This window comes from Hirsutella rhossiliensis, assembly GCF_020360975.1.
Source record: "Hirsutella rhossiliensis strain HR02 chromosome Unknown scaffold00002, whole genome shotgun sequence".
Taxonomy (NCBI): domain Eukaryota; kingdom Fungi; phylum Ascomycota; class Sordariomycetes; order Hypocreales; family Ophiocordycipitaceae; genus Hirsutella; species Hirsutella rhossiliensis.
In genome coordinates, this window is record NW_025408668.1 from 4,559,481 (window position 1) to 4,579,995 (window position 20,515).

Sequence of the window (20,515 nt, forward strand, 5' to 3'; positions counted from 1 at the left end):
GAGAGAACAGGGTACGTCACTTGTGCAGTTTGCACAGCTTACATGCACATATCCACTATTGACCGGGCGGGAGACCCGGACACATCCAGCATACGGGAAGTATATATAGAGGGGGGTGCCCCCCCTCCAACACACACCAGAACCTGGCACGGTTCTCTTCTCCTTCTTCATTTTGAAGAGGAGGCAAGGGGATGGAGGCGCTACCGCCCCTCGACTGGAAGCGATAGGTAAGAGCAATTCACAATACCGGGAGGGTTGACTCGGAAAAGACACAGAGTGGGTCAGTCGCTGGAAGACATCCAAAAGGTGAGTGATCCGGAGCCGGGCGACGAAACATTTGTTCTTTGGCCGTGAGACTTTTGCTTACGTATGCACACAGCTGTGGGACACGACAGGTCCGGGCAGGACTGATCTTCTTCTTTTTGAAGAATCCCGGGAAGGGCATGGAGGCGCTACCGCCCCTCGACTAGACAAGTCGACGGATTGAATCTGATCGACAATCCCGAGAGGGTTGACTCGAAGAAGGCACAGAGTGGGAATGGCTACTCACGGGTCCACAGCACTCCCACTGCGCCCTGCACGGGCTCCGTTCACCGTTTGTTCCCGGTAACATATCTTGAACATGCGTTCAACACCGCAAGGGTGTCTCACTGACGGCGTCACCACGGACAGAGACCATGGAGTCGATCTCATGATGGATATTCTTTTGACCCGTGAGGGTTTCAAGGCAACGGCCCTTGTCGCACTTCTCTTTTACGAGGCGGTAAAAGGTTTCCTCCCCGACCCACATGGGACGTGCTTGTCTCTATCGCGGGGAGGCATCATCACTTTACCTAGATGTCCGGAGGGGCGCAAGAGTAAAAGCCGCGGAGGACTGGATTGCCTTGAGGGGCATTTTTAGGAAGTTACTCGGTCATCGATCGCAGAACTCCCCACGGGAGACGAGTGGTCCACACACCGCTGGGGACACACGCAGCAACGCATCGATCGGTCCGGAGGGGATCATCACCCCACCCGCCTCGACCAGGCCTGGGAATGGCTTCACCTTGGATGATGAATGGGCTGTGCCCGCCACGCTAGATGTGGAACTCCATCCCCGCCTGCCCAATACAGTAGTCGTCTGTCGTCATGGCCTCACAAAACACGTAGACTCCAAAGCGTTTACAAGATGCAAGATGTAGAAATGGAATGAGTAGTACACATAACTAGTAACCGTCCTATCTAAGAGACTCTGGTCGAGTGACGAGAGGAACCGTAGGGGCGACGGGAGGAGCGACACTCGATATGTTGACAAGACGGCTTCGAATGATGGCAGAGGAAACCTTTTGAGTAATCTACTACCTGACACCGTTTACAAGGTGACCCAAACACGTTCACAAGAGAAAACCCTTCAAGTAAACTACTCTGAGTGATCACCTCCGGAGGACTCCTTCACGACTACGGAATCCACGCCCGAAGGGGGTGCGACCAGGCCGTAGGACTGGGCGTGGAGAGTCACACTTGCAATCTTCAATTGAGTGACGCGTTCACAAGGGAATCCACCTCGACAAGAGGAGCGAATGTCCGACAGGGCATGCGACGGACTAACCACAACACACCAGACACTGACAGTCTTGAACAAAGTCACGCCAACACCCGAAACACATACAAACAGTACCCGTTGGGCCACCCCGACCGGAGGGAGGTGCTTGAGCGGAGCGAGTTTGGGACGACTGGAGGGAAGTCAGAGGTACCGAGCAGGCGGCGAGGGACTAGTAAAGGGACGGAGTCACTTCTACTCTTGGGCCCCCTATATCCTTAAGTTTGGTTTATAGGGGGCCATGGCACAACGGCCCAGCTCTAGGAACGGATGTCTTGACAAAGGCAGAAAGTGATGTACTAACAGTTCCGGAGAGGATTGGAGGGACTGAGTGCTAAGAGGCTACTGCACGGAGGGAGGGGGCCGCGTCACATGTCAGCTTCCCAAAGGGTTGCATGACTCCACTACCGGTCGGGTTGAGAACCCGGACAAACAGAGACTAGAAGGTATAAAGGTCGAGGACCGCCCACATTTTTTATCCATGGAATGGAATTCCTCTCGTCTTTCCTTGCGTCACAAGAAAGCAAGCTATGGAGCCCACGGCAGAGCACCTTTACGCGCTTAGCGACAGCGGCCAGGAGTCCGCGATCAGCAAGGAGGCACCTGGAGGCTGCACAGACTTTGCACTGCATGCAAATACGATGTTTGTCACGTACACGGGCAGTCGTATCCACGACAAGGAGGAGTTTCACCAGTTGTTGAGGGAGTCGCTCACACCGGGTTTGCCCCGGATCAGTGGCACCAATGGAAAGGTGGGAACCGTGAAGATATTTGGCAGCAGGCAGCTGCACGACGACGGTACTCGTCAATACCATGTGTTGCTTATGTTTCACCCGCGAGTACATTGGAACAGCGCCCGCGACAAACTCTCCGTCTGGATGGACGTGGACGGTAATCGTGAGGTGGACACGACGGACGTCGAAATCCGCAAGAAACCTTTCGGAGAGACCGCTGCCCAGTTCTTGCAGAGCGTGCAGGATTACATCGCCAGGGGCGGTGATGTCTTCGGCGAACGGATGAGTGTCCAGTCGTCGCCTGATGGGGCAGGCTCGTTCTGTGTCCCGTTCCCTTCTTCACGGGAGAAGAATACTAGACTGGTGTCCACGACCCGACAAGGAGATGGAGGCGCTACCGCCCCTCGACTCGAAAGAACGGAAGACTGTTCTCTTCATCTACTTCCTCTTTTTCGTTAAAAGAGAACAAAGCAGGACAATGTGAGCACTGGTTGGTGCACAGCACTCCCTCTCCGCCCTGGACGGGCTCCGATCCCGTTCTGTTCCCGCTCGTGAAGCTCAAGTCGGTATCTTGTTCACGCGCTCCCACTACGCCCTGCGGGCTGCGCTCCCTTGTTTCCCCTCTTTGAAAAGAAGGAAATGCACTATGCGCTCCGGCGCTCCGTCGAGTCCCGTACCCGGCCAACACGAACAGGATGGGAAGTGGCTGTATACACTTTTGGTGAGTGCAACGAGCCGGTGGAACCCTGCCGAGAGGCATGGTATCTATCATACTCCGCGGGGGATGGAGTAGTCACCCGGAAGGGCAGGAGGTTGACCTTGTTGACGTGCCCGGAGATTGCATTGCGCGGAGCTGAGGACTCGTATGGTCGAGAGACAGACGGAGGATAAAGACAGAGGATGCACGCGGGAGTGCACTGGCCTGGTCACACATCGCACCGTAGACACCCCACTTGCCCGATACGGCAATCGTGATGGCTTCATCCGACACGTACACTAGACTTCATCAATTGAGTACATCGTTCACAAGGGAAACAAAGACGGCAGGCTTAAGGCCGGAGCAAGACAGGATGAGTGACGGGAAGGAACACATAGATAGAGTAGAGCGATACGTTTACAAGGTGTAGATACAAGATGGTGGACCCACACACGTTTACAAGGTGAAACCCTTCAAGTAATCCACTCCTCTGATCACCCCCGGAGGGCTCATTCATGACTACGGAACCCACGCCCGAAGGGTGTGCAGGCGAGCCGAAGGTTCGACTGTGAAGAGCCACACTCACAACTCTTCGACCGAGTCAACACGTTCACAAGAACAACTACACAGTCACGGGACGGAGGACCTGCGAGTGCAACGAGCAAAGGGACGAGATCAAAACACAACAGACGGAAACACGGACTGAGTGAGTTCAACGACACACACACACAACACTCTACTCTGCTCTACTGCTCACTCAGTCACCCACCCACTTGACCACACAATGCACCGACACCAGCTCAAGCCAGACTCAAGTCACTCCCACGCGTCAAACACGTACAAACAGTACCCGTTGGGCCCGCGACTGGAAGGAGCTGGTCGACCGGAGGGAGCCCTTGGACGACGGGACGGAGGAAAAGGTACGAGCCTGGAGGGCGAAGTTACTGTGGGTGACGGAGTCACTCACTGCATGTGCCCCCTATTACTTAAGTTTGGTTTATAGGGGGCCATGGCACAACGGCCCAGTCACTAGGCAGATTGAACGCACGTGATTTACTGCAGTCATAGGCGGAAGCGACGGGGGGAGCGACGCAGTGCTAAGAGCGAATGAGCCTAGAGGGATCACGCCGTCCATGGAAAGACAGCTTGTGTAGCTTGCGTAACTTGCATGTATCCACTACTGGCCGGGGCAGACGCCCGGACAGAATGACACCGGAGGGTATAAAGCGGGCAAGGTGCCCCAATGTTGAACTCGGATGAGTTGTCTCCCTTGAGTCTCGTTTCCTGCGTGGCAAAAGAGAGCGAGAGAGATAGAGAGAGGAACGATGTCTTCCACCATGGAGGTTGATCCTCCTGCTAGTGATAGCGGTTATGAGTCTGTCGAGAGGGATGCTCGCGAGATCCCCGGAGTGACCGAGAAGCATCAAGACTTTGTGTTCCATGCAAACATGGCGTTTGTCACCTACACCCGCAGCCGGGTCGAAGACCCAGAGGAGTTCCACAGGTATCTACGAGAGTCGCTGGCGCCGAGCCTGCCACGGGTTAACCGCAGGACTGGACAGGCAGGAACAGTACAGGTCTACGGCTGCAAGGAACTGCATGAGGATGGCACTCCCACTATCATGTGATGCTCAAGTTCGAGCCCCGCGTGCACTGGAGGAACGCCCGTGAAAAGTTCAGGGTCTGGATTGATGTAAAGGATGGTCGTGAGGTGGACACGACGTCGATCAACATTCACAAGAAGCCGGAGAACGAGACGCCTGCGTACTTCCTGCAGTGCGTGCAGGCTTATATCGCCAAGGGTGGCGACGTCTTTGGCGAGTGGATCGGTCCCAAGACGACGACGGCGTCGGAAAAAGACAAGTACTTGGAGCAGGCGGTTGAGACGGAGTCCCGCGAGGAGGCGGAGACGCTGCTCAAGACGCATTTCAAGTCCTGGTGGGTACGTAACCATGCGAATTGCCAGGCTTTCTTGAGGACCAAGAAGGGTCCTTCTGCCAAACCCCATGCGCCTTCCTTTCCTCCCTTACCCTGGAAGGTGCCGAGAAGGTTGCTTCAGTGGCGGCAAAAGAACTTTGACGTGGCCCGGCTTGGTCGTCCGACATGTCTCGTCATCGTCGGTCGGCCCCGCTCTGGCAAGACCGAGTGGGCTCTTTCCTTTGGTCGTCCAGCTCACATGACGGGTGAGTGGAATATGGATGAACTCATGAAGCCGGACATTACACATGTTGTCCTCAACGATATCAAGTTGAGGGCTTTTCCCTACAAGCGTGACCTTGCTGGCTGTCAGGAGTACATCACCGCCACAGGCAAGTACCGCGAGCAGCGGACCATTCGCATGGGTATACCAGTCATCTGGACTTGTAATGAGGACAATGATGTTACCAAGGACAAGGATATTGGTCAGTATTTGCTTGAGACAGCCGTGATTTATCGTGTGCCAAAGGGGAAGATGTTGTATGGGAAGTAGATACAAATCGAGAAGATGCATTGTTGTGACACCGCCAGCATCGTAGATCAAAATCGTTTACAAGCTCACCACATTGCCCCGGCTACCACCCTTCATCTCCAACCCACTCATGACTATGGAATCAATCCCCCGCAGGGGGTGCGACCGAGCCGAAGGTTCGGGCGTGGAGAGCCACGCTCAACCATCTTCGATTCAGTAGACACGTTTACAAGCCGGTCTTCACGCGACAGGAGGAGCAACCGAAGGGCGACGGACACAAACACGACAACTTGCACACACACAAACCCCAAACACATGCTGGGCCCACGAGCGGAGCGAGTTGAGACGACCGGAGGGAGGAACTGCCCTTGAGTGGAACGAAAGGGTACACGCCTGGAGGGCGGGTGGACTGTGTGACGGGAGGTCACTTGTCAGAAAGGCCCCCTATTACTTAAGTTTGGTTTATAGGGGGCCATGGCACAACGGCCCAGCCCATAGAGCAGCTTGAACGCACGTGATTGCATGCAGTCATAGGCGGAAGCGACGGGGGGAGCGACGCAGTGCTAAGAGCGAATGAGCCTAGAGGGATCACGCCGTCCATGGAAAGACAGCTTGTGTAGCTTGCGTAACTTGCATGTATCCACTACTGGCCGGGGCAGACGCCCGGACAGAATGACACCGGAGGGTATAAAGCGGGCAAGGTGCCCCAATGTTGAACTCGGATGAGTTGTCTCCCTTGAGTCTCGTTTCCTGCGTGGCAAAAGAGCGAGAGAGATAGAGAGAGAGGAACGATGTCTTCCACCATGGAGGTTGATCCTCCTGCTAGTGATAGCGGTTATGAGTCTGTCGAGAGGATGCTCGCGAGATCCCCGGTGACCGAGAAGCATCAAGACTTTGTGTTCCATGCAAACATGGCGTTTGTCACCTACACCCGCAGCCGGGTCGAAGACCCAGAGGAGTTCCACAGGTATCTACGAGTCGCTGGCGCCGAGCCTGCCACGGGTTAACCGCAGGACTGGACAGGCAGGAACAGTACAGGTCTACGGCTGCAAGGAACTGCATGAGGATGGCACTCCCACTATCATGTGATGCTCAAGTTCGAGCCCCGCGTGCACTGGAGGAACGCCCGTGAAAAGTTCAGGGTCTGGATTGATGTAAAGGATGGTCGTGAGGTGGACACGACGTCGATCAACATTCACAAGAAGCCGGAGAACGAGACGCCTGCGTACTTCCTGCAGTGCGTGCAGGCTTATATCGCCAAGGGTGGCGACGTCTTTGGCGAGTGGATCGGTCCCAAGACGACGACGGCGTCGGAAAAAGACAAGTACTTGGAGCAGGCGGTTGAGACGGAGTCCCGCGAGGAGGCGGAGACGCTGCTCAAGACGCATTTCAAGTCCTGGTGGGTACGTAACCATGCGAATTGCCAGGCTTTCTTGAGGACCAAGAAGGGTCCTTCTGCCAAACCCCATGCGCCTTCCTTTCCTCCCTTACCCTGGAAGGTGCCGAGAAGGTTGCTTCAGTGGCGGCAAAAGAACTTTGACGTGGCCCGGCTTGGTCGTCCGACATGTCTCGTCATCGTCGGTCGGCCCCGCTCTGGCAAGACCGAGTGGGCTCTTTCCTTTGGTCGTCCAGCTCACATGACGGGTGAGTGGAATATGGATGAACTCATGAAGCCGGACATTACACATGTTGTCCTCAACGATATCAAGTTGAGGGCTTTTCCCTACAAGCGTGACCTTGCTGGCTGTCAGGAGTACATCACCGCCACAGGCAAGTACCGCGAGCAGCGGACCATTCGCATGGGTATACCAGTCATCTGGACTTGTAATGAGGACAATGATGTTACCAAGGACAAGGATATTGGTCAGTATTTGCTTGAGACAGCCGTGATTTATCGTGTGCCAAAGGGGAAGATGTTGTATGGGAAGTAGATACAAATCGAGAAGATGCATTGTTGTGACACCGCCAGCATCGTAGATCAAAATCGTTTACAAGCTCACCACATTGCCCCGGCTACCACCCTTCATCTCTAACCCACTCATGACTATGGAATCAATCCCCCGCAGGGGGTGCGACCGAGCCGAAGGTTCGGGCGTGGAGAGCCACGCTCAACCATCTTCAATTGAGTAGACCCGTTCACAAGCCAGTAGATACACCACAGGAGGAGCAACCGAAGGGCGACGGACCATACACAACAACTTGCACACACACAAACCCCAGTTCAAGTCACTCCGCCATACAAGCACACTGCAAACAATACCGTTGGGCCACCCCGACCGGAGGGAGGTGCTTGAGCGGAGCGAGAACGGACGACTGGATGGAGGACACTGGTACGAGCAGGCAGCGAGGACCTTGTAGGAGTGAGGGAGTCACTGCTACTCTTGGGCCCCCTATTACTTAAGTTTGGTTTATAGGGGGCCTCTGCTCCATGGCCCAGTCACTAGGAACGGAATGTCTTGACAAAGGCAGAGAGTGATGTACTAGCAGTTTTGTACTGGAAGGAAAGACTGAGTGCTAAGAAGGTACCTGACGGATGGAAGGTGGCCGCGCTATTGGTCCAGCTTCCAACGCAGTGGTTGCGTGACTCCACTCTTGGACGGGTAGACACCCGGACGGTATCACCTCGATACGGAAGGAGAGGAACATAGAAAGGGCGAGAACGCCCACGAGTAGAGCGACTGTCGGGGAGACGTCAAATCTCTTCTTTACCTTTTCAACGGAGTATAAAGACCATGGGTCGCCCAACCCAGAACTGTGGACGGTTCACTTTTGATATATTTTCCTTGCGGAAATCAATCGGCTCGCAGAACGACGGAGTGGGATATTGCCTGGTGCAATTGTTTTCCCGCTGGTTCTTCATTGGGCTCTTGGGCAGAGTCGCCCCGCAATGGCGTGAGACAAGATGGATTGACTGGTCTACCAGCCCGAACGCGTCCTTTGTCTCTCTAGAGACGCGCTACGGAGTAAGTTAGGGGCCGAGGTGCCCATATATTGTTTACATTTGTGCTGGACACAAATCTTCTCCTTTCACTTCACCTAGCGGCCGGGCAGCCTTGATCTGGCCTCCCAACTCTACGTACGTACGTTCCCGGAGCGGAGCCTGGGCCAGAGTCTCTCTTCGGTTCGTCAATTTTGGGCAGCATGGATCTGCCAGCTTCCTGCGAGACAATTTTTGCCCGCCCTTCTCTGCCCACGGCAAGGACACGAGACCGCGGATGCTGCTGCAGCCATCCGTTTTGTTGTTCTCTACGGATTCAGCGCTTCTGCGAGCGGTGGCTTTTTCTCCTGTTGGTGACAACACACAAGCGCTCGGCTTCTTCTTTTTCGGAGACTCTAAGGGACTGTCTGGGTCCCAGGGACTTTTTCTACTCGGTGGCGCAGCGTGCGCAGGATGGCCTCTTCATCCACAGGGTTCTACTGTGGGCTGGCCCGAACGCCGGAGGGTTCAGTCGCGAGGATTGCTGCACGCTGCAGACTCGGCTTGGACCTTCACTTCCTCCAGTTGCTGACAATGAGTCGGCCGGTTCGGACTGTATTGCTGTGCCACTATCATGCTGTATGGAGCAGATGAAGGCGCATTTGCCTTTTTGGATTTTTCACATGACCACGGAAGGAACTGTCACCTTTGGTTGTGATGGGCTTTTGAACAAGCTCTTGGATGAGATACGGGGCGAGAGTGAGACTGATAGATGACTTTGGTCATCGTTATATTCATTTTGCATGACGTTGGTGTTCAACGGTTTTCCTTTTTCGGATATCACGATGGCTTCGTTTTAACGTAGATGAAAAGACCGATCCAGAATAGCGGCAGCACGGTCAATTGACTGTATCCACGAACATGGTAGAATCATAGACTTCACACCGAGGATTATAATCACACATGCGTTTACAAGTATTCCGTAGACGTTTACAAGGGGAAACCCTTCGCGTAATCCACCTGGTATGATCAACCCCGTAGGGCCCAGGCAGGACTATGGAAAACAATCCCCCCAAAGGGGGGTGCGACCGAGCCGAAGGTTCGGGCGTGAGAAGCCACACTGACTCTCTCCAACCAACACAGCCCGTTTACAAGCACATCCACGTTCACGAAGCACAACACACTGAATGACGAACGACACACAACAGACAACTCCACCCAGTCACTCAGTCACACCCGCGCACGTGAACACCATACAACCCTCAACAACCAATCACACACTGGGCCCGCGACGGGACGGAGCATGTCTGAGCGGAGCGAGTCTTTGCACGAGTGGAACGAGGTCAAAGGGACTTCGACTGGAGGGCGAAGACAGGAGAGTGAGGGAGTCACTCGGACACCCAGGCCCCCTATTACTTAAGTTTGGTTTATAGGGGGCCATGGCACAACGGCCCAGTCACTAGGCAGATTGAACGCACGTGATTTACTGCAGTACTAGGTGGAAGAGACCGGGGGGAGCGACACTGTCATAGCAGCCAATCAGACCGGAGGGAAGAGGCGGGTCGGGGAGACAGGTTACGTAGTTTCCATGTTCACCGCCTTAGTCAGTTGGAGGGGTGACGTGAGAAACCCGGACGCTGGTGGAGCCACTGCTGGAGCATCAATCCTATTGGTTGAAACTCTCAGGACCCTTGACATTGGGTTCTGCAAGGTGGAGTCAGGCCGTCGAGAGCGGCCCTACAAGAAGGCCCTCGGGGAACTAGGAAGAGCCCTTGTTCTAGTTCTTCCATGCGAAACGGTGAAGTGAGTCTTGGGATTTTCCAAATCTCCCCACTTTCTCGTCTCAGTAGACGTTTTGTTTTCTGGCGTGGAAAGCCTGACGCTGTGTCTGCGACTAGTTGCAAGTGACGGGGGACTCGTCAGACCAGTTTCCTTCGTGGGTGTACACCTTTCTTGGAGAGAGAGTTCGTGTTGGCAGATGTAGGACTGCCGCATGAGCGAGTAGGCTAACGGTTTACGCTTGTCTTTCTTCGGATTGACAGCCAGGTGAGCTGGCCTAGTTCTCTGAAGATCTGGATCTTGTTGCTGACACGGCTGCAGCGGCTTTGAACCGCGCTCACTCTTCTATAGCACCCGGTGATAAGGGTGTCCTACTACGATCTCTACTAGTGAGAACACCGTCCGGCGTCCTTGTTCCCCCTCGACCGATGCGCCATGCCGGAGACCATGGCCGAAGAGACAGACAAACCGGAGGGCTGCGTTTGCTGGGTCAAGCGGCGGGAGCCATACGGTACCGAAGACTTCACGTGGCATTACAGGACCGACTGTCCTGTTCCACCCAATCAACATCCCTGGTGGAGAGACTGGTTCCAGGGTGTACTCGATGGAGGGTACAGCTGGGGTGAAGATCCTGAAGGCGGGAGGATGATTGTCGAGGTCGCAGAGGTGAGATATTTTCTTTCACCCGTGTTCTATTCAACCCTTCGGATGCATACGCTGACGATGGTGGGGCGTTGAAGAGACGGCCTAAGTAGTGGCTCCGGCAGACATTCGGCTGCTACTTTATCGAGCCTTCGCACAGTTGTTCTTGAACGCTACTGGATGCATGCTCGTGCTTGTTCGAGGGTTTAAAAACGTTTCTATCAAGTATACAGGATCCTACAGAAGATGAAAAATGTCCAGGTGGAGAATGTTGAATTTTCCTATTGTAAGGGCTGTCACGTAGCGTAGGCGCGCCGGAGCAAGCTTCTTCTTTTAAGGCATCGCGATAGCTTCAATCGGGTCGTAATCCACCCAGTCTTAGACGGAGAATGGTAGACATGTGTTTGTTTCTCGTGTCAATGAGCACATGACTTTACACTGCTTTGACTGTCCACACCTACAAGTCTACAGATAAACACTTTCCAGATTGTAGACCTCACAACGTTCACAAGGGAAAACCCCTCACGTGGACATCACACTCCCAGTAAACCACCGCTCACTTGCACCCCCGGAGGGCCCAGGCATGACTATGGAATCAATCCCCCGCAGGGGGTGCGACCGAGCCGAAGGTTCGGGCGTGGAGAGCCACGCTCAACCATCTTCGATTCAGTAGACACGTTTACAAGCCGGTCTTCACGCGACAGGAGGAGCAACCGAAGGGCGACGGACACAAACACGACAACTTGCACACACACAAACCCCAAACACATGCTGGGCCCACGAGCGGAGCGAGTTGAGACGACCGGAGGGAGGAACTGCCCTTGAGTGGAACGAAAGGGTACACGCCTGGAGGGCGGGTGGACTGTGTGACGGGAGGTCACTTGTCAGAAAGGCCCCCTATTACTTAAGTTTGGTTTATAGGGGGCCCATTGCCCACGGCCCAGGCCCAGCTCTAGACAGGTTGCGCAGCTTCCATGTAGTCACTAGCAGTATTGTACCGGAGGGGAGACACTGAGTCATAAGAAGGTACCGACGGAGGGAGGTTGCCGCGCTATTGGTCAGGTTACGCAGTTTCACTGACCCACACATGGACGGGACAGAACCCGGACACTTTCAAAACCGGGAGGGTATAAGGGGAGGACACCCTCGACACAACACATCCAGGCTGGATTCCTCTTTCCTTTACACACCCGAGAGGGAAATGGTGCCTACGGCACAACTGGAGACAACATGGCAGGTGATTGTCAGAGCCCTGGAGGATCACACACGGTGCCTGCGGCACGACTCGACAAGAGACCCTTCATTGAGCCCGGGACGGTGGTTATACACCTATCGGACAGGGGACGCGAGGACCTGGTGGCTACGCCACGACTAGATGGAAAGCGACGGCAGACGGAGTCAGTGGACGGTAAGGACATGAAGTGATATGATCGAGAGAGAATGGACGGACTTGTTCTGTCCCTCTTCCCTTCTTTCTCTTGAAAGCATCTTCGCGAGAACGGGTTTGGACAAGGTGTGCACTGCACTCCCACTTCGCCCTAGACGGGCTCCGTTCACCGTTTGTTCCCGGGTGAGGGACAAGTCGAATGCGTTCGCGGCGCAGGCTAGCTCACTGACGGCGCCATTGTGGCCGACGACATTGGAGTCCATGACGGGAGTATTTTTCTCTTTTACCGCTCGGTGAGCATGCACACACGGAGGCGATGTGTTGAGAATGTCCATTCAAGCCGGTGACGACGACGACGACGACGACGAGAGTCTCTTCTTGTGTCACAGTACTCAGGCAAGTGATTGACTCGGTGTCGAAGCGTAGCGGATGGGATTGACACACGGAATGGAGTCACTCGGGGTAGTGATTGCCTGGTTGAGATTAAACAGAGCCCGGGCGAGGCATTGACCGGAGACGAACCGGCCACGGTCGAGAGACCGCAGCAAGGTAAGCATACGTGCGGGGAGCATTGCACGGGCAGATCGGATTGTAGACACCCCACTTGCCCGAACGGGACTACACGATGCCCTCGCTTCGTCGTACACATGTAGAGTTCACCCTGGCAGAACAGATACATCGACACACACTCGGTGACGGTCGCATCTTCGAGCAAGGCGGAAGGGGAAGCATGGATGGGCAGGAGGTCGTCTTTTCGGCTCTCTCTGGAGTAGCTAGTTCGCGGAAAGGGGGGATCATGATGCCCTCACCTTGATATGTGACAGCACCGAAGTAGAATATGAGCATGCACTGGCTCGCTGTCTAATGGAATTATGGAATGCACAATTGCACACATGACTTGACACCGATTCACTGCCCACATCCACTTGGCTGCACGTAAACATACAGCAGATCGTGGACCCCAAAGCGTTTACAAGAACACTGGAAAAGATAGTCTACCTCAACGCGTTTACAAGATAATGCACTTCAAGTAAACTACTCTGAGCATCAGCCCGCAGGGCATTTCACCACTACGGAATCAACCCCTGCAGTGCGGACAGGACGCAGGACTGGACGTGGAGAGCCACGCTCAAACAATCTTCAATTGAGTAAGCCCGTTCACAAGACAGTTGACACAGTACAGGAGGAGCAGCCGAAGGGCGACGGACACACAACACTTGCACACACACAAACCCCAGTTCAAGTCACTCCACCACACAGATACACTACAAGCAATACCCCAAACACAACCCGTGGGCCACGACCGGAGGGAGTTTTGTCTGAGCGGAGCGAGTTGGACGACCGGAGGGAGCCCTTTGACGGAGTCAATAGTACGAGCCTGGAGGGCGAAGTCAGTGAGAGGGACGGAGTCACTCGGACACCCAGGCCCCCTATTACTTAAGTTTGGTTTATAGGGGGCCATGGCACAACGGCCCAGCTCTAGACACTCGAGCATCAGAGTGTAGTACTAGCAGTCTCGCACGGGAAGGAAGAGGCTGAGTGCTAAGAAGGTACTCGCCGGAGGGCGGGTGCCGCGCTACTTGTCTGTTTGCTTTAGCTTACTTAGACACTCCACATCTGGACGGGCGCAGGGCCCGGACAACTACAGACACTGGAAGGTATAAGACCGCGTGGTCGCCCACTCTCGATTCAGGCAGAATCCTTCTTCCTCTTTTTCTTCTCTGCTTATTCACCCGGCAGGTGATCCTGTGCAACGGGAACGAGGTGAGGTTGGTTGACTTATGGAGCGAGGCGACAGACGACAGACTGCTAGTCTTTGAATCCAATGGATTGAACTCCTTGTATTGTCTTCATCACCAGGCAGGGTTAATCAGCCTTGGACAGGCGCCAGTTTTCCCGACACATCACGAGAAGTGTTTTTATTGGAACGATAACTGGAAGACAGAAGCCTGTCGTGCGACACTTCGCATCCGAGCCAGTTAGGCTAGACTACTTTGACCTGCGGTCGGTTTACCCTTTGTCTTCTGCCCGGGCATCGCTTGCTTGGAAAGCGAAGAAAGAGACGGAGCGGTCGACGAGAATGCGCCTCGCTGAAGCATATCTTGCTTCTTTCCTCTAGGGAGTCGGTATGGGAAGACCCTTGGCAGCCTCGAAACTGCGGGCGGATCGTCAGTCTTCGCCGGGAAATGTAGCCAGCGGCGTTGCTCTCCGAACAGCTGAGAAGCTCGAGTGGTCTTGTGTTTGTCACCCTTGGTGTCCGCATTCCGCCTGCACACCTCTGCGTGAGCAGTCATGGTGTCGAAACTGGATCTGCTTGGAGTGGACCTCTGAAACGCAGTTTTCCTCTCGCTCTGTGAGTAACAGGCTAGAAGACGTGCTCGACGACTTGCATGTCGGCGTCTGGGGCTCTTGGTTCGAGATGGAGGAAGACTTCTTCCACTACTGCCTTTTGTTGAAGGCAAACAACACATTTGGTGGAAATGGGTTTAGCAGCGCGCACTTCCAGAGGCTCTATGATCTCGTGACCGGAGAAGGTCCGGTCAGTTTCCTCGGGGAAAGTGATGGGAATGCTTTCCGCTTGAGTTGTTGTGCTGTGTACCATTGTAAGACTCTGTCAATTCTCGTCGACAATATTCGGAGGCCAGGTAAGACAGAGATCGGGCATCGTCCTTTGCGTGACAAACTAGAGAACCACTTGCTTGGGGGAGGCGGTCCGTTCTTGCGCCTCAACCCACTGGAAGGGTCGCTTCCGATTGTAGGGACATAATGAAACGTTTTTCCTTATCGCCTGTACAACACCATGCAGGTATTCACAGGTGCACACGTAGACACAACCATGAGATACAAGTCTTCGTCAAAGCGTTGACAAGAGCACCTACTCCGAGTATTGCCTCACACCGTTTACAAGGGGATACCCTTCATTCACTTCACTGCAAATGATCACCTCCGGAGGACTCCTTCATCACTATGGAGGCAATCCCCCCGAAGGGGGGTGCGGACGAGCCGTAGGTTCGGACGTGGAGAGCCACGTTGACGATGTTCAACCGAGTGAATTCGTTTACACGAGAGTAGTACACCGTGAGGAGGAGCAAGTGTCCGTAAGGGCGCGCGACGGACAGAGAACAAACACACACGTGGAGACGGACTGAGTGACGAATACCCACACAAGCACACAACACACCAAGTCACTCAGTCATACAACCCACACCAAAACACTACACCGTTGGGCCGCGACTGGAAGGAGCCCTTCGACCGGAGGGAGTTTTGAACGAGTGGAACGAGGACACTGTGACCGACCGGCGGGAGGGCAACTGTATGGGGGACGGAGTCACTCATACCCATAGGCCCCCTATTACTTAAGTTTGGTTTATAGGGGGCCTCTGCTCCATGGCCCAGTCACTAGAGAATGGATGACCGCACGGGCAGGAATGAAGTACTAGAGGTCCTTGACAGGCGGGAAAGTGACCTAGTCCTAACGACCAATCAGACCGGCGGGAGGAGGTCGGCCACAGAGTGTGGGTTGCATCGCTTCACACACCCACCCAACTGCCTTGGCTGGTGGGGAAAAGTGGAGGGGGTCCCGGACAGAGGTGGAGAGCACCGGTCGGGAAGACGGCAGACGGAGTATATAGAGGAGGCTGTCCCCTCCCCCTCGAAACAGATCTCAGAGATCGTCTCTCTCTTCTTTCTACTTCTTCTGGAGGAGACACCAGCAGCGCTTCTCTTCATTTGAATCTGCTTGGATGCAAGCGGGCAGCCCTAGTCTGCCTGTCCTACGCAGCAAGGAGTAGCCATTCTGGAAAAGCTAGACAGCGGCCCTTTCTCTCACAACCCGGCGGGTTCCGCTCAGATCTCCGGGAGTATCGCCTCGAGTACGACTTGCGGAGTGGGTAAGATTCCATCCCCTGTTACACCAGGGACAGTACCTCCGTGTCGAGAGACACAACTATATACGCTGGTCATGGCGACATACCAGCAGGAGCGCCCATCCAAGTCTGAGGAACAGAAGCGGGACGATTTGCTTTGGGGCAATCGCTTCGTGCCCAAGAGTCACGGAGCAGGTCGTTTGGTCGAACATCTCGTCTGGCTTGCTAACAAGCTGCCGGGGAGCCAGACACTTCACCTTGAGCAGTCGGAAAGGACGCTTTGGAAACCGCTCCCCCCCCTCTTAGCCGCAGGCAATGTCGTTGCCGTGGCTGTTTACTTTACATTCCGAGACCTCGTGGCGATGGATTTGTGCCGGAAGGAGTTGCAGGACTCTCTGGCGGTGACGGCGGACGTCTGGATCAAGTTGTCTGATGACTCCTCTGGGGAAGGAGCCCGGGACTGCTCCATGGTTCTACTCTTTGATCCCGCCTCGCCTCTCGTCGGCCCCATGCAGACGCGAGAAGTCATTTATGCGGTGCAGCATTATTTAGGTTACTGTCAGGCAGCGACCGACGAACAGGAGAGATGCTCCAGAGCCCGAGGATCGAAAGGCAAGGGTACTATTGTCCATGTTGGAACAGCGCGTACGTCGCTGTGATTGAGCTCGTCTCGGAAGGAGAAAGGGACACGTGGTTGGCGTCAAGACAGTCCCTGATCTCGACCCCGGAAACGGTGGATCGTTGGCGTGGGGAAGGGTTTTGCGGACGAGCATTTTGCAGGTAAGGGGTACCAATTAGTAAATATGAACTTTCTCGTACACATTGTTTTCGTGGAGGTCGCAGTCTGAACGTACTTTGGCCCACTCGGCTATCGAAAAGCATGAGAGCATGATATAGACGCGACCCTTCACCGAGGACTGCACACTCCTTTAGTCGCTTTCAATCATCTTCGAGACCCAAACAGATCGTAGACTTCATTCGAGAACCCTGAACCGTTTACAAGAAAGCTTCATTGCCCCGGCTACCACCCCACATCTACAATCCACTCATGACTATGGAGGCAACCCCCCGCAGGGGGTGCACACAGGCCGCAGGACTGGGTGTGAAGAGCCACGCTCACGAGACTTCGATTGTGTAACACATTTACAAGAACACATGCACAGTCACGGGACGGAGGACCGCGACCGAAGGGGAGCAAGGGACGAGACCCAACACACAAAAGGACACGGAAGTTACTCTTGCGCGTAGACAGACGGGACAGCTACATCCAAACACAACCCGTTGGGCCACGACCGGAGGGAGTTTTGTCTGAGCGGAGCGAGTTGGATGACCGGAGGGAGCCCTTTGACGGAGTCAATGGTACGAGCCTGGAGGGCGAAGTCAGTGAGAGGGACGGAGTCACTCGGACACCCAGGCCCCCTATTACTGGGCAGGTTGGATGATGAGTGATAGCATGGCGTTTCCGGGACAGAGAACGCAGCCTGGCGACTTTGGCCAGCCGGGACCGAGAGGTTTCGGTCAGCCCGCACCGAGAGTCTTTGGTGGTGAGAACTGCCTCTTATTCAGGCATGGTCCTGACTAACTCTGTGTGAACAGGTGGAGGAACGGGTCCGTTTCCCGCGCAAGGATTTTCTCTGGCCGCTGCGCGTACCGAATCTCCCGAGAGGGAGCCTGACAAGTGTCAGACCACCGAAGCAATAGTGGACTCGTACGCATCAGACGCATCGGAGCAGGGCGAAGAGGATGGCGTATCGCGGCATTCGAGCCAGGTGGCGGAATCTCCCGTGGAACCCGTACGGCCAGCGTCCCCTGGCAGTATCACTTCGGACAGCGACCACGAGGTCTCGGCTGACGGGTTGGATCTTGAGGAGTTGGCTGCGTCCATGCGGGAAGCCGTCTTAGAAGTTGTAGACAAACGAGTCGTGGCCATCGTGGAAGGTGCTTTGCAGCCACTACAGAAGAGGCTTTCGGACCTTCACGTCGCTGTGAAGGAATATGGAGATCGAGTCAATTCATTGGCCACTCGGAGCAACGAGGGCGGCGGAGAGGCTCGAAGCTGTCCCGCGACATTCAGTCGTTGAGTCGGCAGACAGAGAGTGGGTCCCTCTGTTGTCAAAATGCAGGAGGATCTGCACAGCATCCTTGCCAAGGTGCGTACTTTGGAGAACCATCATGCGGAGACATCTTCGTTGCTCAAGAAGGTGACGCGAGAGAAATCCAGCCGGTCTGCAGACGTGGAGCTCCCGGCCAGTCGGCAGAGTGATAGACACCGGGGCCGTTCTCATCCTCAACCCAGCGGTAGCGGTAGCGGTAGTAGCAGACATCGCCGTGGAGCGGGCTCCAGTCACGGCGGGGAAGATGCGGCTAGACAGGAGCAGAGGCGGAAGAGAGAAAAAGAGCGGGATCGCGAGCGTGACGAGCGGTCAAAAGGAAGAAAGACTTCGACCCGCGACAAACACGGCAAGTTTAGTTGGTGGAGCGGCGTAGTCCCGAAATAGATCTTGGCAGAGACAACACCCTCACTTGTAGATATTTGAACCAAGAATTGGCCCGAACCTCACTTTGGCGTTTGTCAAACAAATGAACGAGAATAAAGGTTATCAGCCGCAATACCCCAACATCGTAGCCCTCAAATTCCGCGTAGACCTCAATCCGTTTACAAGAAAGCTTTATTGCCCCGGCTACCAACCCTCACCAACAATCCCTTCTGAACTACGGAATCAACCCCCCGCAGGGGGTGCAGACGTGCCGAAGGTACGGCTGTGGAGAGCCACGCTCAAGAATCTTCAATTGAGTAACGCGTTTACAAGACAGCTCAGCACCCGACGGGACGGAGGACGTGCGAGTGCAACGAGCAAGCGGACGAGAAAAATCCACCCAACAGACCGAAGTCACCGCGCCAGACACAAGTCACCACGCCATACACAACACACCCAAACGCTACACCGTTGGGCCCGCGACTGGAAGGAGCATTGTCTGAGCCGGAGGCGAGTTGACGACCGGAGGGAAGTCAGAGGTACACGACGGGAGGGAGTGTTCAGTACGAAGGGCGGAGTCCCTTCTACCCCGGCGCCCCCTATTACTTAAGTTTGGTTTATAGGGGGCCTCTGCTCCATGGCCCAGTCTTTAGACACCTTTCACGCACGTGATTGAGTGTGGTACTAAATTGAAGCGACCGGGGGAAGCTCAATCGTACTAAGAGGCAGCCACACAGGGAGGGTGACGCCACGCACTCATTGGATAGTTTGCTGGCACAGCTTACATAGCCACTCCACTACTGGATGGGTTAGAAACCCGGACAGATGCTACAGACACTCGGAGAGGGATGGATAAAAAGGGAAGACCCCCCAGCGGAGCGACTGTCGGGCAGACTTGCTCTTCTTTTTCCACTTTTCCGGCAGCATCACGGAAGTGCATCGTTTTGTTTTTCGAAGAGGAAAGGGACTTGATCCAGGGTAGGTATCCACCCCGGCACGGGACGAATAATACTCCGGAGGAACTTGCTTAGGAAAGCAATAGCGTCAGTCAGCTGACTACGCGCACTCGTTACCGCGGAGACGCGGCGCAGACACAGCGACCACGCTTGGGGACAACGCCACCCGGGCAAGTGGATCTTGCTTTTTCCTCGTGGGACAGACGAAGTGACCGCCATCGATCCGGGAGCGACTCTTCGGACAGCGCGCATCACTCTTGGCAATCATGGAGCATGACGCAGGACTTCGTCAGCCTGATTTCTCCACCGCGGCAGGTGCCCTGAGGCTGGCAGCAGAACATCTGGAGCTCTGCGACAATCTTCCCGCGGTGGACGGCGGTGCTCGTCTGGCGCAAAGGATGGATGCTGTTTTGGAACAGCTCACCATGCTAAACCGGAAGGTCGACGGCATAGATCGCCGGATGGACGTCTTGGATCGCAAGGTCACGGTGTCGTCAGTTGAGCCGTGTTTCCTCTCTTTCGGCATCGGTTGCTGACAACTCCTTTACAGAAACCGCAACGCGGTGGTGCGGGCGCGGAATGCCACAGTCGTGCGCGGAGATATGGACCTGGTGCCTTTGCACAGCGTCCTGACGGGCGAAGTGATTGAGGGTTTCCCTGACAATGTCAACCAGTTGGAGAGATTGCATGGTGGGTGATCTCCCGAACCTGGAACTCCTTACGCTGACACGTCTATTCCTCGACGATAGTACGGGACGTCGATCAACTGTTACGCCACATGGGGGAATCCACCGCCGGCTCGGCAGCGGAGAAGAAGAGGAACCTGAAGTTTGCCACCGGGCTGGTCACACGGGAGCTGTGACGGCTTTCCTTCCCTTTTCGTGCATCCCTTCCTTTTCTCAGCAGCGTCGGCGTTCAGGAGGACTTACTGTATCGGTATATCGCGATACCTTCATATTGCCAAATTGTTTGTATGGGACAAAACGAGCATCTTTTAACCGCATGGAGCTTAACCCCGAGCGAGGGTACCGT

At 55.0% G+C, this 20,515-nt stretch overlaps 5 protein-coding genes across 5 annotated transcripts; all 5 read left to right on the plus strand.

Annotated features, from left to right (window-relative positions):
* Positions 1 to 2,109: 2,109 nt before the first annotated feature.
* HRG_02116 (uncharacterized protein) lies at positions 2,110 to 2,797 on the plus strand (the record flags this gene model as incomplete). The annotated part of the gene is made up of 2 exons (XM_044860587.1): positions 2,110 to 2,637; positions 2,696 to 2,797. 2 exons carry the CDS (start codon positions 2,110 to 2,112, stop codon positions 2,795 to 2,797), a joined length of 630 nt encoding a protein of 209 aa, XP_044724220.1.
* A 1,550-nt stretch (positions 2,798 to 4,347) lies between these two features.
* Positions 4,348 to 5,480, plus strand: HRG_02117 (uncharacterized protein; the record flags this gene model as incomplete). Its single annotated transcript, XM_044860588.1, has 3 exons — positions 4,348 to 4,551; positions 4,647 to 4,952; positions 5,070 to 5,480. The coding sequence occupies 3 exons, from the start codon at positions 4,348 to 4,350 to the stop codon at positions 5,478 to 5,480; spliced, it is 921 nt and encodes a 306-aa protein (XP_044724221.1).
* A 1,067-nt stretch (positions 5,481 to 6,547) lies between these two features.
* On the plus strand, positions 6,548 to 7,390 carry HRG_02118 (geminivirus rep protein central domain-containing protein; the record flags this gene model as incomplete). The annotated part of the gene is made up of 1 exon (XM_044860589.1): positions 6,548 to 7,390. One exon carries the CDS (start codon positions 6,548 to 6,550, stop codon positions 7,388 to 7,390), a length of 843 nt encoding a protein of 280 aa, XP_044724222.1.
* Positions 7,391 to 16,145: 8,755 nt separating this feature from the next.
* HRG_02119 (uncharacterized protein) lies at positions 16,146 to 16,709 on the plus strand (the record flags this gene model as incomplete). The annotated part of the gene is made up of 1 exon (XM_044860590.1): positions 16,146 to 16,709. One exon carries the CDS (start codon positions 16,146 to 16,148, stop codon positions 16,707 to 16,709), a length of 564 nt encoding a protein of 187 aa, XP_044724223.1.
* A 3,040-nt stretch (positions 16,710 to 19,749) lies between these two features.
* On the plus strand, positions 19,750 to 20,345 carry HRG_02120 (uncharacterized protein; the record flags this gene model as incomplete). Its single annotated transcript, XM_044860591.1, has 3 exons — positions 19,750 to 19,976; positions 20,034 to 20,173; positions 20,233 to 20,345. 3 exons carry the CDS (start codon positions 19,750 to 19,752, stop codon positions 20,343 to 20,345), a joined length of 480 nt encoding a protein of 159 aa, XP_044724224.1.
* Positions 20,346 to 20,515: the final 170 nt, after the last annotated feature.